This window comes from Melospiza melodia, chromosome 11 (genome assembly GCF_035770615.1).
Source record: "Melospiza melodia melodia isolate bMelMel2 chromosome 11, bMelMel2.pri, whole genome shotgun sequence".
NCBI lineage: Eukaryota > Metazoa > Chordata > Aves > Passeriformes > Passerellidae > Melospiza > Melospiza melodia.
The window spans coordinates 24,863,681-24,877,795 of record NC_086204.1 but is presented as its reverse complement, the minus strand read 5'-3'; the positions used below and the strand labels follow the sequence as shown (position 1 = coordinate 24,877,795).

At 38.1% G+C, this 14,115-nt stretch overlaps 1 protein-coding gene across 5 annotated transcripts in view; it reads left to right on the top strand.

Moving 5' to 3' along the window:
* LOC134423228 (BEN domain-containing protein 5-like) overlaps nucleotides 1-14,115 on the top strand; it is an 882,906-nt gene that overhangs the window by 208,448 nt on the left and 660,343 nt on the right. For all 5 annotated transcript variants that reach the window (XM_063166074.1, XM_063166072.1, XM_063166073.1 and 2 more), the window contains one exon: nucleotides 4,649-4,743. In XM_063166074.1, the coding sequence (XP_063022144.1) occupies nucleotides 4,649-4,743 (95 nt within the window). The remainder of the gene's footprint in view (nucleotides 1-4,648; nucleotides 4,744-14,115) is intronic.

Below are 14,115 nucleotides of genomic sequence, written 5' to 3'. Positions count from 1 at the left end.
CTCAAAAAAGGTGCAGGTTTCAGGAATTCACAAAACACTGTAATATCTAAAGAATCTACAGGAGAGGAAAGCAAGATCAAGCAGCATAAGCGAGGCAGAGCCCCATGATATCCACCATCTTTGGATTTTAATGTTCATTCAAAGAAAAGAAGCTCAGCTTAATTTCAGCTGAAATGTCTTAATAGTAACACTTAGTGCCCAGTTGTCTTATTTTGGCTGATTAAATGAAGAAATTGTTCATGACTGACTTCAAACAATTTGTCCCCAGGTACTTTGATAGCTCATACTGGTAGCAATCAGCATTGTCCACTGAATTGAAATTGTTATGCTATTAATATTAAATATATTATATAACTTTAAATATTTAATACATGTATGTTACATCTGTGAATGTACAGTGTTAAGAAACCTGACACTTCCTACTGCAAACCCTATTTTCGGTTAGTTAAAACTTCTCATACTTGTAATGATTTGACACAAAATTTTCCGTGCCAGGTGTCTGCCTCAGGCAGAATTTTGTGGTGTTCTATGGTATGTTTGTTTTTTTTTTTTTTCCCTTTTAATGCCAGCCAGAGCTGCACATTTATTTCTGTGAGCAGCCAGCCGGGGAAAACTGTGCAAAATAAACCTGGGAGCCTTTTTGAAGGGACCTAATGTGTCCTGATCCTGGGGGAAGGCACTTAACCTTTGTCAAAGGTGTGACTTTCTTTTGGAAACCTGCTCCAGTTGGAAAACCTGCTGGGAGCTGGGTGAACCCTGTGCTCCCACCAGCCTGTTGGAATGTGATGCTCAATGCAACCATCCCCTCTCAGAGCCTTCAGCTCCAAACCAAACCCACCCTGCTGTGTGCTTGCTCCCCAGACAGCCAGCAGCTCCTTCCAGCACCAGTCAGGAAAACTGCTGGCAATAAGAAGAAAATGTGATTTAATTCAGCCACCTTTCCTCCTTTTGTTCATGGCTCATCTTTATCTTGCTCACCTTAAATATACTTGAGCGTCTCTTAATACCTGAATGTGCTTTTAATTCGTGAAGTAAGTCTGCAAAGGACTGTAAGGAAAATCAGACATAAATTCAATTTCTATGTAAATTTTAAGGCTAGAGGAGGTACCAAGCTTTTCCTTTGTTTTCTGTCTGAGTGGTTTTATGAGCAAGACACCTTCAATTTCATACTTATTGCCCCCATGTTATGGAAAGAGGTCCTCCTCCTTCTTCTCTCAGTAGGCAGAATTTGCCTGCCTTGTCTCATGTTCTCCAACATCTGTCTCAGATTTGGCAGCCCAAGCACAGAGCCTGAGACAGCAGCAGTTTTCTTCCCTCATGCTGTGAAGCCACAACACATCCTGGTGCATCCCCAGGAGCGTGGTTTGACTCGGGGCTCTCCTGAGAGGATTTTCTGCACCATGCCTCTTCCACCTACCCAGAAACTGCAGATCAGTTTGCCAAAATAATGTAATGGATTTAAGATTTTATCCTAAAACTGAAGCGAAAGCACAGAATTATAATTTCTGGTACAGCATCAGTTTGAATATTGCTTCTATTAGCGGTGTTCATACACTCCCAAATACCCAAAAGGTATTTTTATTGTAAAAATTTCCACCATTTTTCTCTGTATTGATGCTCTGGAGACCAGAACAATTTATAGGGAATTTTAAGTACATTTAATCTAATTTTATTTTCTTAACTTGACATTTCTTAAATTCTTGAATACTCATTTTGGAGTATCTCAATTATATTGCTTACAAGATTGTAAGATGACAATCTTGCACATCTCTATGACTGATATAATAATTCAGAATAGTGATCATTTTCTTGCAAAAAATGTTTTAACGTGCTCAGTTTGTTTTTAGTCCTTTTGCTCTTTATGCTGCCTAACTGGTGTGTTAAAGGCTATAAGTATAGACAGAAATTAGACTAAAAATTAGAATGTGCTCACTTTGTTTCTCTTCCTTTTGCTCTTTACGCTGCATAACTGCTGTGTTAAAGGATATAAGTATAGACAGAAATTAGACTAAAAATTAGATCTGTTCAGCAAAACTTTGATTGCTGTATCACAGCCTTTTATGACAGCATTCAGTTCAAAGCTGTTTGCATACCTTATTGAGCAAGCTGCATATTTTTCCAGCGCGTGTATCCAGTGTGCATCCTGTAGTCATTACATTTTCGCACACTCCACTGGCTGAGCTGCATGGACTGTTTTAACCATCACCAGGAGCACTTGACGGAGTTCAGCTGCTCATTTGAGTGCTTCGGTTTGTGTGCTTTATGGCTTCAGTGGTGTGTGTGTGTGTGTTGATAAAGTTCTGCTCTGTGCTGTTAAACCTTTGGTTCTGCCAATCCAGCTCGGTGCCATGCTGGGGGAATTGCACGCGTTGCTGAGCGCCCGCTCCGCGCTCGGGACGCAATAATCGGCGGTGTTTTGTTAAATGAGCTGCATATTTTTGTTTTTATATACATTGCTTACCCAGTTGTGTACATTTGCCCAACTCATTATACAAAATAAGCTTGATTGGAATAAGAACATTCTCTACCAGCTGTCTGCTCTGAGTCAGTATGTAACAAAATTAGCAACTTTCCCTTTCCAACAGTGACATGATTGCATCCAAAGTTTAAGGCAATTGGTTTGGAGATCTTGTTTGTTTCATTCACTCCATGCAAACATCAAGATTAACAAACCAATTTGTTGCAACTTAATTTGTTTTCAAAAATATGAACAGAGTTAAGTAACAGAGGAAAATCTGAGCATTCTAATAGAGGGAAATGTTTCCATGTAGAGCATAAAGCATGTAGAGACCTGAATACCATTCTCTAACTTAAAGCCATCCATTATAAATGCAAGATGGAAAATAGCTAGAGACCTCCCAAAGTGGATATTTCATCAGATAAGCAATAGCCTAAATACCTAAAATTACAAACATAACATTCTGTAAATTTAAGTGCGTTCTTTTATCCAGAGCTATAAAAATAAGTTCATCTCATGACCACTAGAAAATCTCAAAATGCATGGAAACTCTTGCGCAGGGATATGTAGTTTCCCTACTGCCTTTGGTGCAAAATTGAATTACCACCTTCAAAAAAGTGATTTTTCTCAACTTGCTAGTTTTTCATGTCAGTTCTAGTCAAACCTAGAGGTTATTTTTAGATTTTGCTTTTACTGATTGGCAGAATTTGCAGCATAGAAGTATGTGCTCCCATTCACAAAATCTTCAGCACTACCTTACCTCAAAAAAACCTTAATTTTTCTTGAGTGCAGAGCCACTTAGGGCTATGCAGTTTACCTGGCTTCCTACCTGTCCCATATGAAAGGATAAATGTGCCTGGTTCCTGTTGGTGTCCCACTGCTGATTCCTTTCACTTTAATCTTCTCACTCCCTGTAGCCTGAGCAGACTGTCTGGAAGGTCCAGATTTGATTTTTGCAAAGTTTTACATATGAAAGCTTGTTGTTTTAGTCAAAAATTGTTTAATTTTTAAGCAGTGATCAATCAGTTCTTAGGCTTCTTGTGGACCATTATGAAGGGTGCCAATGTTACAATAGTTTGCTCTAAAAGAAAAGTGTGAATATATTTTTTAGTGGTTTGTCTTCACTTTTACCTTTAAAAAAACAAATTTAAAGAGAGATAGAAATTGAATGTATCACTATATTGTGGACTGTTTTATAAAAACTAATTTAGACTTCATATTTTGTTTTCTTGGAGTACATCAACACTGGGTATCAAAAGAGTACAACAAATGAGGGATGCTGCATTTGCCATCTGAAAAGTCAGTGTTCTCCATGAGATGAGCTAGATCCAATTTAGATTTTCTTAACAGAGACAGAATAAGTAATTTTGTATGAAATGACTTGAAGCAGACAGATGGTAAAGAAAAAGGTTTTTTCTCTGTTTTCTCTTGTCTTCCCCCTGCATTAATTTGCTTTTAGTATCAGTCCATTACCCTTAAAGATCTAAATTCTACTCTTCCCTTGACCTATTAAATATCATCTTTATTTTCCCCAAAGTTTTAGTTTAAACCAAGATCAGATTTAGAATATTTTCTTCATATTCAAGCAACTGATGGCTATGTGCAATTTCTGGGTAGATATCCTGTACACTTCTTGCAAAAGAAAATTCTTCCTTTTGCCAGAGGAAGAGAAATATTCCTATCATGGTACTCAGGGACATGGTTCATCCACAGACTTGGCAGTGCTGGATTTAATGGTTGGACTTGATCTTGGAAATCTTTTCCAGCTTCAGCAATTCTATGTTTCTATCCTTTCTATCCTATGATTCTGTGAAGCAGTTAGAAGGTTTTCTCAAGGAATGCTACTCCATCTCCCAGCTTTCCATCCACCTCTATAATGTTAACTGCAGCACACTCCGCTCATTTTTTCGTCTGGTTAGGATTCCAACTGAAAAATCAGCGTGCTAAATTAAAAACATATATTTCACATGTATCAATGCAGTGTGAAAAAAAATGGACATTTTAAATACTTGCAACAGACAGGATATCCATTATCTGAATCCATGGAGAACACCAATAATTCATAAGCTACACATCTATTGCATATGTTATCTGTGTATATTTTTATGCATCTGGTATAGACAACACATGTAGAAAGTCTTTCAGAATTTATACCTGATGTCTTTTCTTTTCCTTTTTTTTCCTCTCCAGAGAGTAATTTTCAATGTTGTCAACTTCAGTAAAACAAAAAGCCTCTACAGAGATGGGATGGCTCCAATGGTGAAATCCACAAGCCGACCAAAATGGTGAGTTATTCTCTCAAAGAATTAATGAGATAAACGTGTTTTACTTGGCATTTGTACCAAAGACCCCGTGGTTGTGGAGCGCTTTTACCTGAGAGTATGAGAGCCTTGATGCAGCAGCGTTGTGAGGACAGGTTCTCTTTGGAGCAGATGCGAATGTGAATTCTGGAGGCCCCTGTAGTGCCTTGTTACAGATGCCATGACCGAAGGGATGTCCATTTGAGCAAACTGAGCAGTCAGGGCTTGGGGCAAATTGTTTTTCAGCAACTTTCCAGCTCTTAGGACAGTAATTGTACCATTTTTCGCCTGCATTTATCTCCCCAAAAAAATCTGCAAATATTATGGGAGATGGACTGGGGTTGGTCTGGTTTTTGAAAAGCTGCTTGGAATTGTTCTGCCTTTTTTGGGGTGGCTGTAGTTTGGTGGGAGAATGTGAGCTCTGAGCTCTGCCACGTGAGTTGACCTCATGTGAATGAGCAGTGCTTGGTCTAAGGCAGAGGGAGGCCAAGCAACCTCATCATCAGCTCCATAAAATGTACAAAATGGGAACTCATGTGCATATTAAACATGTGAATACCCATATAGATTGTACATTTTCTCAAAGCAAATGTAATGAAACATCTACTGTGAATAATAATATGTAAATCTAGTGAGTCTGAATGCATGCAAGACTCCCAAGAATTATTTGATTTGCCTTTGCCAGGAGACTTGTTTGAATATGGATAGTGAGGTTAGGCCAGAGGTGTACAGTAAGTTATTCTTGTCGGCCTTCACAGCTGCTGCTTTTTATTGGTTAATTAGTGATACATTTGATCAAGCTGGACATTATCTGGGTTTTATGAATATATCTTTCTTAAATGCTTCAACTGTCACAAATTTTCCACTCACAAGGTGGAAATGGTGGTCATAAAATTGTTCTCATTGTGTGGCTTCCTCTTCATATGACCAACAGAATGGATATTTGGCTTTTTGTCTAGATGGCAAGGTCATATGGACAAAAGAACTGACTCACAGTACAGTTAGTGGATTGAGTCAATTCCAGCTCAATAGGAACATGTAATAACATTGAAAATTAATTTAAAAAAATCCATTGCATTTAGTGTTTTTGTAGCAAAAGCCATGTTAATTGTGTTTACTATTTAACTTCAGAAAAATCTTTTGGGGCATTTCAGGGCCACATTTATCAAGCATATTTTAATCATCTTTCAAAACCTTTAGCTTCTCTCACTGGGGTCTGGTATTTGCAGCTAAGTGTATTGTGTTTTAAGTTTATCTATAAATCAGATATTGCTTTCATACAAATTTTATGCCTTACTTTGGTTTCAAATTAAAGTGTAAATCTTACAAAACAATGCAAAATGGACTTATTTTTTTAGAACACAGAGGCTCCTTCACTATTTTTAAAACCGATTTCTCTTCAATTTCCCTGGAGATCTATTTATTTTTGTGTTTTATATTTTTAGAGGATGTATTTTGCTCCCATGAAAGTGAGGAATGAATAACATTGCCTGAAGCCAGGCACAGTGTAGGCAGCAGGTGCTGAGCAGCTTCCTTTTACAGGGCTACTACCATACTTTAATCCTGTTTCAAAAATTCAAGATGTAATTTTTTTTCTTTAAAAAGATGATTATTCTATTAAGATATTTTTATTTTTTTCTAATAGTCTGCATATGAAAACATCTTGCTCTGCTTTGAAGGTGCACATTAATTCATACTGTTATCAGGGACCTTGGTGATATTGGGGTCTACTCAGTATAATTTTCTGTCTTGATGTTAATAGGATTTATGCATGTGTTTGCCAAGTGGGAAAACATATATATTATTTTTGGATATATGAGCTCTATCAGCGCTGTCTTCCATTTGGATTATGCCTTTGACAGTTACCTCTGTATCTGTTTCCATGGCATTCTAGTGCAACCTGTAAACAAAATTTTCTCTTTCTCTGTTTGCTGAAATAGGATTTAGCAGCAGTGGCAGCTGCTGTTGCAGCACACAGGTGGCTGTGGTCCTTGAGCACGAGCAGGGCAATATCCAGCTGCATTGATTGGATCCTGTTTGATGTTCTGTATGTATTAGTCTTGTAAGCAATACCGGATCATTCAATGCTGCAAAAGTGCTGAGCTCTACATGAGGGGAGGAAGGTGTGGAGGGAAACTATTGGAACTCTCCACCTCATATTAGGGTTTATGTCAGCATAGCAGTTTTTGTGGGCACAATGTAATTAAACTGGAAAATGATATATTAATTAAAAAAAGCTAAAAAAAAGGCTAAAGGTTTTAAAATCCAGTTAAAGGGAAGATTACCAGTAGCCATGGGCTACAAATATTCTGTAGGTCAGGCTTCATCTCTGAACTCCTCTTTATGAAATATTTGAGGAATTAATCATTATTGTGCCTTTTTTTGTACTGTACCAAAATTCACCCAACGTCCTCTGACCACACTGATAGGCACAACCCTGTGTCACACATAACTATTCCACTCCCTTTTTAGAGGATCAGTTTTTATTTTTAGATGATAAAGTGCCTTTTTTCCTTTTTGCATTTGAGAGATATAGGTACATTATCCCTCTTAATAGCAGATGTTGAAGCCAGAGTTAAGGCTTTTGGATTTAAATGAAAACTCCTCCTGTATTCAGGCTAGAATTTGACTGTATTGCTCACAAACCCCTGCATATCAAAAGTAGATTGGCCTCCAGAGACTGTGAATTTTAATATTTGTTTTGAATGTGGTTATGCAAACATGGCTCCGAGCTTTGCAACACTTTGTGAGTTTGATTCTTGACTCTGGAACAAATTGCTGCCAAGTGCTCTTGAAGTAGAGAGTGTGTCAAACAGAGATCAACGTTTTTGACCTGTATTCTCTTGCCCTGTGGGGTAAGATCTTTAAATGCAGACAGCATCAAGGTTCAGCTCAGTGTTACTGATGTAAATGGAGTATATCACTGTCATCAAAGCACTCTATGTGGACACAGATGTTCTGGTGTTGACATATTCTTCTCTTTTGAAGCAAGGCCAAACATTTCCAGTAATGAGCTACTGGAAAAGAGGAAGCAGTAGGGATATCCTTGAGGGATAAAGAAAAATATAGGTTTCACTGTAAAGAAAAACATTTCTTTTTTAAAAAATTAAAGCCCACAAAAAAAATTCTGATTAAAATGATGTATATGTTTTCCCCACATGTGGTCATGGACACTAAATATTAAGGGATTATATCAGTTGTATCAAATTCACTGCATTGAAGCACAACTCACTTATAGAAATACAGCAATGTGTCACACCTTGTGACATCAGTTGCTTTCCACAGTAGACTGGACAAGATAAAACTCAAGATTTTATTACAAACCAAGGAAACAGGCTGTGTCACTTTAATATTTTGCTTAAAATGTACTGTTTTTTCAGCTATATTGCACCAAGATTTTAGAGAATTGGAGGGTATTTTGAAATCAAAAATTACTATATATAAATTTTTAATATAAAATCTCAGTATCATAGAGACCTGTTCTGATTTGCCTGTGTCTGTTTTTCCTGTTTAGTGGATGTGAAGAATTTGAAGGGAGATGGATTTGAGGAAATTGAATTTTTGCTGGGTTTATGGACTTTGTGCTATAATCCTATTTTACTTTGCTGCTTGATTTAAGTGCAGCATTATTTTGTTGCAGTTTCTTAATCATGTTTTCACACTAAGAGCTCTGTCTTTGGAAGTAAAGGTAGTGAAAAGGCCTGCCATGTGGGCATAGCAGTGGAAGACCATCTAAGTCCATACACTGTACTAATTTATTGATTGCACAAAGTTTTACAAGTTTCGCAAAGTTAAATAGAAGAGTGAATTGTTCGAGAGGCAGCAGATTTTCCAAATGATGAAGTGAGCAAATATTCCCTTTGGGCAGAGAGCAGCTATAACTCTTGATTATTCAGTGTGAGCATTGCCTCATTGGGGACATTAGTTTTTCAAATTGTGCTAATCTTTTAAAAGTAACAACTGGCCACTCATCACCTTAGGTATTTCAGCAAGATCATGTGCAAAACTCTAATTAGTATTTATAGAACAGCAACTCCTCCCAGTAGAATAGTAGCAGTAGCTGGCAAATATCTGGTTGACACCTGTTAAGTCTTTAGACATCCATTGTATTTTATTCTGCATTTCAAACGAGTAGAGAGCAGTAGGTGAAGTCCCCATAATTAAGGGATAAAGGATAATAAATAACATGGCTCTTGAGTGGATGAACACAAGGTTAAAGGCTGTTCTGCAGTTTTGATGCTGTATTTCAGGAACTGTTTGTTTGTGAGTAATAATGCTAGCTAAAATATTACTGAGCCTTCAGCATACGGAGGATTTATGTCTAGATCTAAATGTGTTTTGTTTATAATGTCAGATTTCAAACTGCTTCTTGGCAAAGCAGCTTCTTTCTTCCCTGTCTTTTATCTCACTCAGCAGTGATGGCTTTTAACTGGGTAGGCCCCTTCCCCAGCAAGCACTCTGCTACCTCTGCTGCTAAAACATCTACTGCTAAACGCTCATAACACATTGCTTCTGAAGTGTTTTTCTTTTCCAGCAAACCTGGAAGCACAGAAAAACTTCTGGGTAATTAATTCAAATTTGAATCTTTATGTATCTTGGTAAATATTGTCATGATGAGGAATTTTGGTAGACATCAAGAAAAGCAATGTAAGTTTTATGAACAATACTCCCATATGTTCCATTCATCAGAAGGGGACAAGTCTGAGAAAATCTGAATTTTGAGTAGCTAAAATGTGTTGCTTCTTGCCAAGTTTCTTTAACATTTGTGTCTACAATGCAGTGTTACAATCACTACCATGTCTACCAGGCTGCATTATACATTCTGAGACTTTCAGCAGCATTTTTAGTATGTATTTATATATCTTTAGCCATAAGATAAGCTGTTTGTGAAATGAGCTGTCATTTGTGGTGAAACAGTTTGAGAATAAAGCACTAAATATATATATAGCTTGCTAATCTGAAAGACTAAAACTGCTTACTATAAAATATGTGGCAGGCTGGGGCTAGTGATAGCATCACCTGAATTTAGGTGAGGAAGATGAACAAGCTGTTAGCATTACCTGATTCTTTCCATGGCCTATTTTACAACTTTGGCTACTCCTGGAGGTTTGTTCTTCTGCCAGCTCCGTGATGCCATGTGTGCTTGCTCCTGCTTTCCTGAGGGATGTGGTGAGAATGTTTTTGGAGGCTCAGGAAAGTGTCCCCGTGGCACAGGTGGGTGTTGGTGCAGCTCCAGCTCCTCCCTCATCCTGCACAGCTCTGCACGGCAGCACCAGCCTGGCAGTGGTTAAAACCAAGCTTTGAAGGAAGAGAAATAGGATTTAGTCTTGGTCTGGGTCTTGGCAGAGATCCAAAATCAGCTGTACAGCTCCAACCACAGGAGCGGTAAGGGAGTTGAGACAAAGGAATGGGGGTGGCAGCTCCCACAAAAATGCCTTGAGAACTGTCTGGGGAACCACAGCTGTTGCAGACAAATTTTATGGAAAATCCTTTCCTTAGGATTTTTCCTCCTGAGAAGCTGAGAGGCCTCAGGAACAAAATGCAAACATTGATTATCTGCTGCTGTGGAATGCAACAGGTGCATCTGTGATTGGCCCATGTTGGATGTTTGTAATTAATGGCCAATCACAGTCAGCTGGCTCAGACAGAGAGCCGAGCCACAAACTTCAAACTTTTGTTATCATTCTTTGCTATTCTATTCTTAGCCAGCCTTCTGCTGAAATATTTTCTCCTATTCTTTTAGTATAGTTTTAATGTAATATATATCATAAAATAATAAACCAAGCCTTCTGAAACATGGAGTCAGATCCTTGTCTCTTCCCTCACCCAAAACCCCTGTGAACACCATCACAATAGCCTTCATTTAAATAACTTACAGCATTTTATTTGGAGAAAATAGGGAGAAAGGCATTTCAGTATCAACCTTTTGAAATCCCACGTTAAGTGAAAAGTAGAAGCTTAGTCTTGGTCTTAGTGCAGCTCTTTGGCAGAAAATAAGATCTTTTTAGACAGGTTTCAGGCTGGCATGTATATTAAAGTGAAATAACTGCCAATCCCTGGGTAAATTAATGTTTGTGTGAATCTTGCAAAATAACAAAAAATACTGGTTCTAACCACTCTACAAACCTGTAAAATAAACACACTCTCTTCCTCTTTCCCAGATCAGCAAAGGTGCTTATTCCTGGAAGTAGAGAGGAGATTCCATACCACTGATATGGAATCTCCTCTCTGCTTGATATGGAATCCACTGATATGGAATCTACTCTCTACCAGTGATATGTTCCAAGTGAACATATCACTGTAATTAACAACAGCTTTTGTGGAATACGGGGGATATTATATTCTGCTGAAACAATGTTTGAGTCAGATCCCAAAATTAATGTGTTTATTGTGTAGATTAAATGGGATTTGTGTCAACGCTACATTTTATTGGAGGGATACTTCACTGCAAATTTAAGATGGAATTATGTTGGAGAAAACTAATAACAAAGAAATTAATATAAGGAAAAGCAAATGAGTTTTAGGATTCCAAGATAAAATGATGAAGAAGTTCCAAAGGCTGCTATGCCATCATGAAAAACCCTAGCTGTTTTATATGTATGTGTGTGTTTTCTCATTTATCTAACTGATCTCCTATAAATCAATTTATTTAGATTTCAGCAGAGTCAAAAGGCCCCAGCCAGGATCAAGACTTATTGTGCTTAGTGCTGTGGAGACATATAAACAGACAAAGTCCTTTTTTAAAGTTGTGAAAATTTTATGATTGATTTCAGTAAGAGCAAAGTTAGGCCAATACTGAGCGCTTCTGAAAATTCCATCCTTAAAGATTTATTCCAAGCAGTAACTGTTTAAAAAATGACATACTGCTTACATAAGAGTCTAAATATTTGATGGTTATAGTATTTACATCTAAAACACCAGAGGCTATGTGCTTTAATACCTCAATCTGTTTCCCATATACTCTGTCAACACGAGTTCCCTGCATTGATTGAGGGCACTCTGTGATCCCTAAGGTTGTATTCATGAAAGGTTACCCTTGGCACTACTTTATTCATGAAAGGTTTGAAGCCCATAGGAAACAAATGGGTTTGTTCCTGTTAGGTGCATTTTTGTCATCTATAAATACTTAATTACTGGGGTTCTGATGAGAACTTCAAAAAAAATCTTAAAAGCATACAGTTGTGTGAAAATAGCTCCCCCATCACCAGTGCAAACCACAATGAAATTTGCAGTTGGGAGATTTTGTGGCAGTTTAAAACAACTGAATTGTAGGTTTTTCCCACTACAGTCCATGGTATTGAGTTTAATAGCTGCAAAATATGACCAGAGCTGTGCATTATATCCCATCTTGAAACAGGTCATTCTCTCTCCTCAGGTGATGGGCATTTGGTGGAACTGATTGCATGAAAAAGTGTTCACAGAACTGGGTCCCTAACCTTGGCAGGTTTAACAAAAAGTACATAAAATTGAAGCTTTTTTCCCCCTGAAATGAGTCTGTAAGTTAGATAAATATGGGCAGCACTGAGCTCAAAGTAGAGTCAAACTACCAAGAGGACATTGCAGCTTTTCATTGCAATTTTATACTTTGGGCTAATGGAGTGAAGCAGAATGAAAATCACCTCTGTTAAGAATGGCATTTATCAGCTGTAAGTACTTAGTAGTAAGAGCTCTACACAGACAAAGCTGAGTGTCACCAAGAAATGTACTTGAAAATCAGACTGTTAACACAAGACTACACAAATAAGAGCCAAAAACTGTAATCAGAAAATGTAACATCTCTTTAAGAATCTTTTAATGGTCTGAAGAGTGCTAGACAAGTTGAATTTAACAAGATGTAATAACCTATGACATAATATAATTGAGAATGCACCAGGACGCAGCACAGTCAGGTTAAATTTTGGCTTTCCTTCACTTAGCCTTGCAACTTTAAAGATCTTTCAACACAGGGTTTTAAAAATACATCGTCCTGTTTAAATTTACATATGACATAAAAGCATAGAATGTGCAATACATCAGAAATACAATTCTGAGCAAAGTTAAGGCTGAAACATCCAGCCTAATATTTTTAAGTGTTTGTTTGAATCATTAACAACAAAGTTTTTTATTCATTTGCTGTGAAGAAACAATGTTTAGTGCAGAGGAAAAGGTGTGAATTTCTGATAAAAGTGAGACCGTTATCGGGTGCTTGCCTTATATTCGAGGTGCCATGGAAAAAGTCAAAGCAATGAGTTCAATTTCTCTTTTAATAGAAAATAAAATAGAAGACAAAAACATTTTGCTGTACTGTGGAAATTGAGAACTGTAGAGAAAATAAGCAGTAAATAAGTATGGCAAGTGATAATGCAGCATCAGAACATTAAAATAATAGGTGCTGTATATTGAACTTGGACTCATGGGATTCAACAGTTGTATACAAACCCAAAAGATAAAAACCTGGGTTTTATGCTGTGATTACTAGGGATAAGTTATGAATTAACTTCTGTATGATATGGCACATATTTGGAAGAATTAAAATTTAATGATAATACAATAGGGATAAGATCTTTCCTGTATCTCTAGATGCTGAGGCAGTGCTTAAAGTTTGTTTTTTTAAAACTGCTTCAAGTAGGATTATTGAATTCCAGCTTGAAAGTGAAACTTTGTCTTCCTGCTTCACTGTATTAAGCATCTCTGAGATTGAAAACCTAGCAAGAGCTCTCCTAGTGTGATTAGAAAGTATCCAATATTTTTTGGCAGCAAATACTAATTCCAATCATTCTGTCTAGTACTGCTCAGGCAGCATGAGGATAACTGGCTGTCAGATGTTTTGGGTAATGGAAAGGTGAGGCTCCAGGCTCTCAGGGGAAAGCTGGCAGCTCTGCTGACAGTTCCCTGCCTCTGGAAAATCAGAGTGCTGCTGGGGAGGGGATGGGCTGTGCTGGGTGAGTGGTCTGGGCAGGGCTGGTTCCCGGCTGGAACAGCATCCCTGTGGAAACCACGGGTCTTTGGTAGAGGTCTGAACCACACAGTGCCTTCATTACCACCCTCAGGTTTCCTTGCAGCTTTCCCTGCCTTCTGCTGAGCTCCTCTGGGTGGGATGCAGGGCTGGGTTGTCATTATGGGCTCCCAGGGTATTGGGCAGCTGGTCTGGGGCATTTCCTGGTACCTGGGGTGGCATTCCCAGGCTGGGCATGCCCACAGCTTGAATGTGCAGGTGGGTGGGGGTGAGGAATGAAGGTGGGTGAAGGAGAGCAGTGCAGATAAGTGAGGAGCGGGCAAAATGGTGTTTCTGTTTGGTTGTTTGAAAATCACCGGGTTCTAGCCTTTCTGAGGCGCTGCTGTAAAAATGCTGAATTCATTCTGTGCAGATGGGTGGCA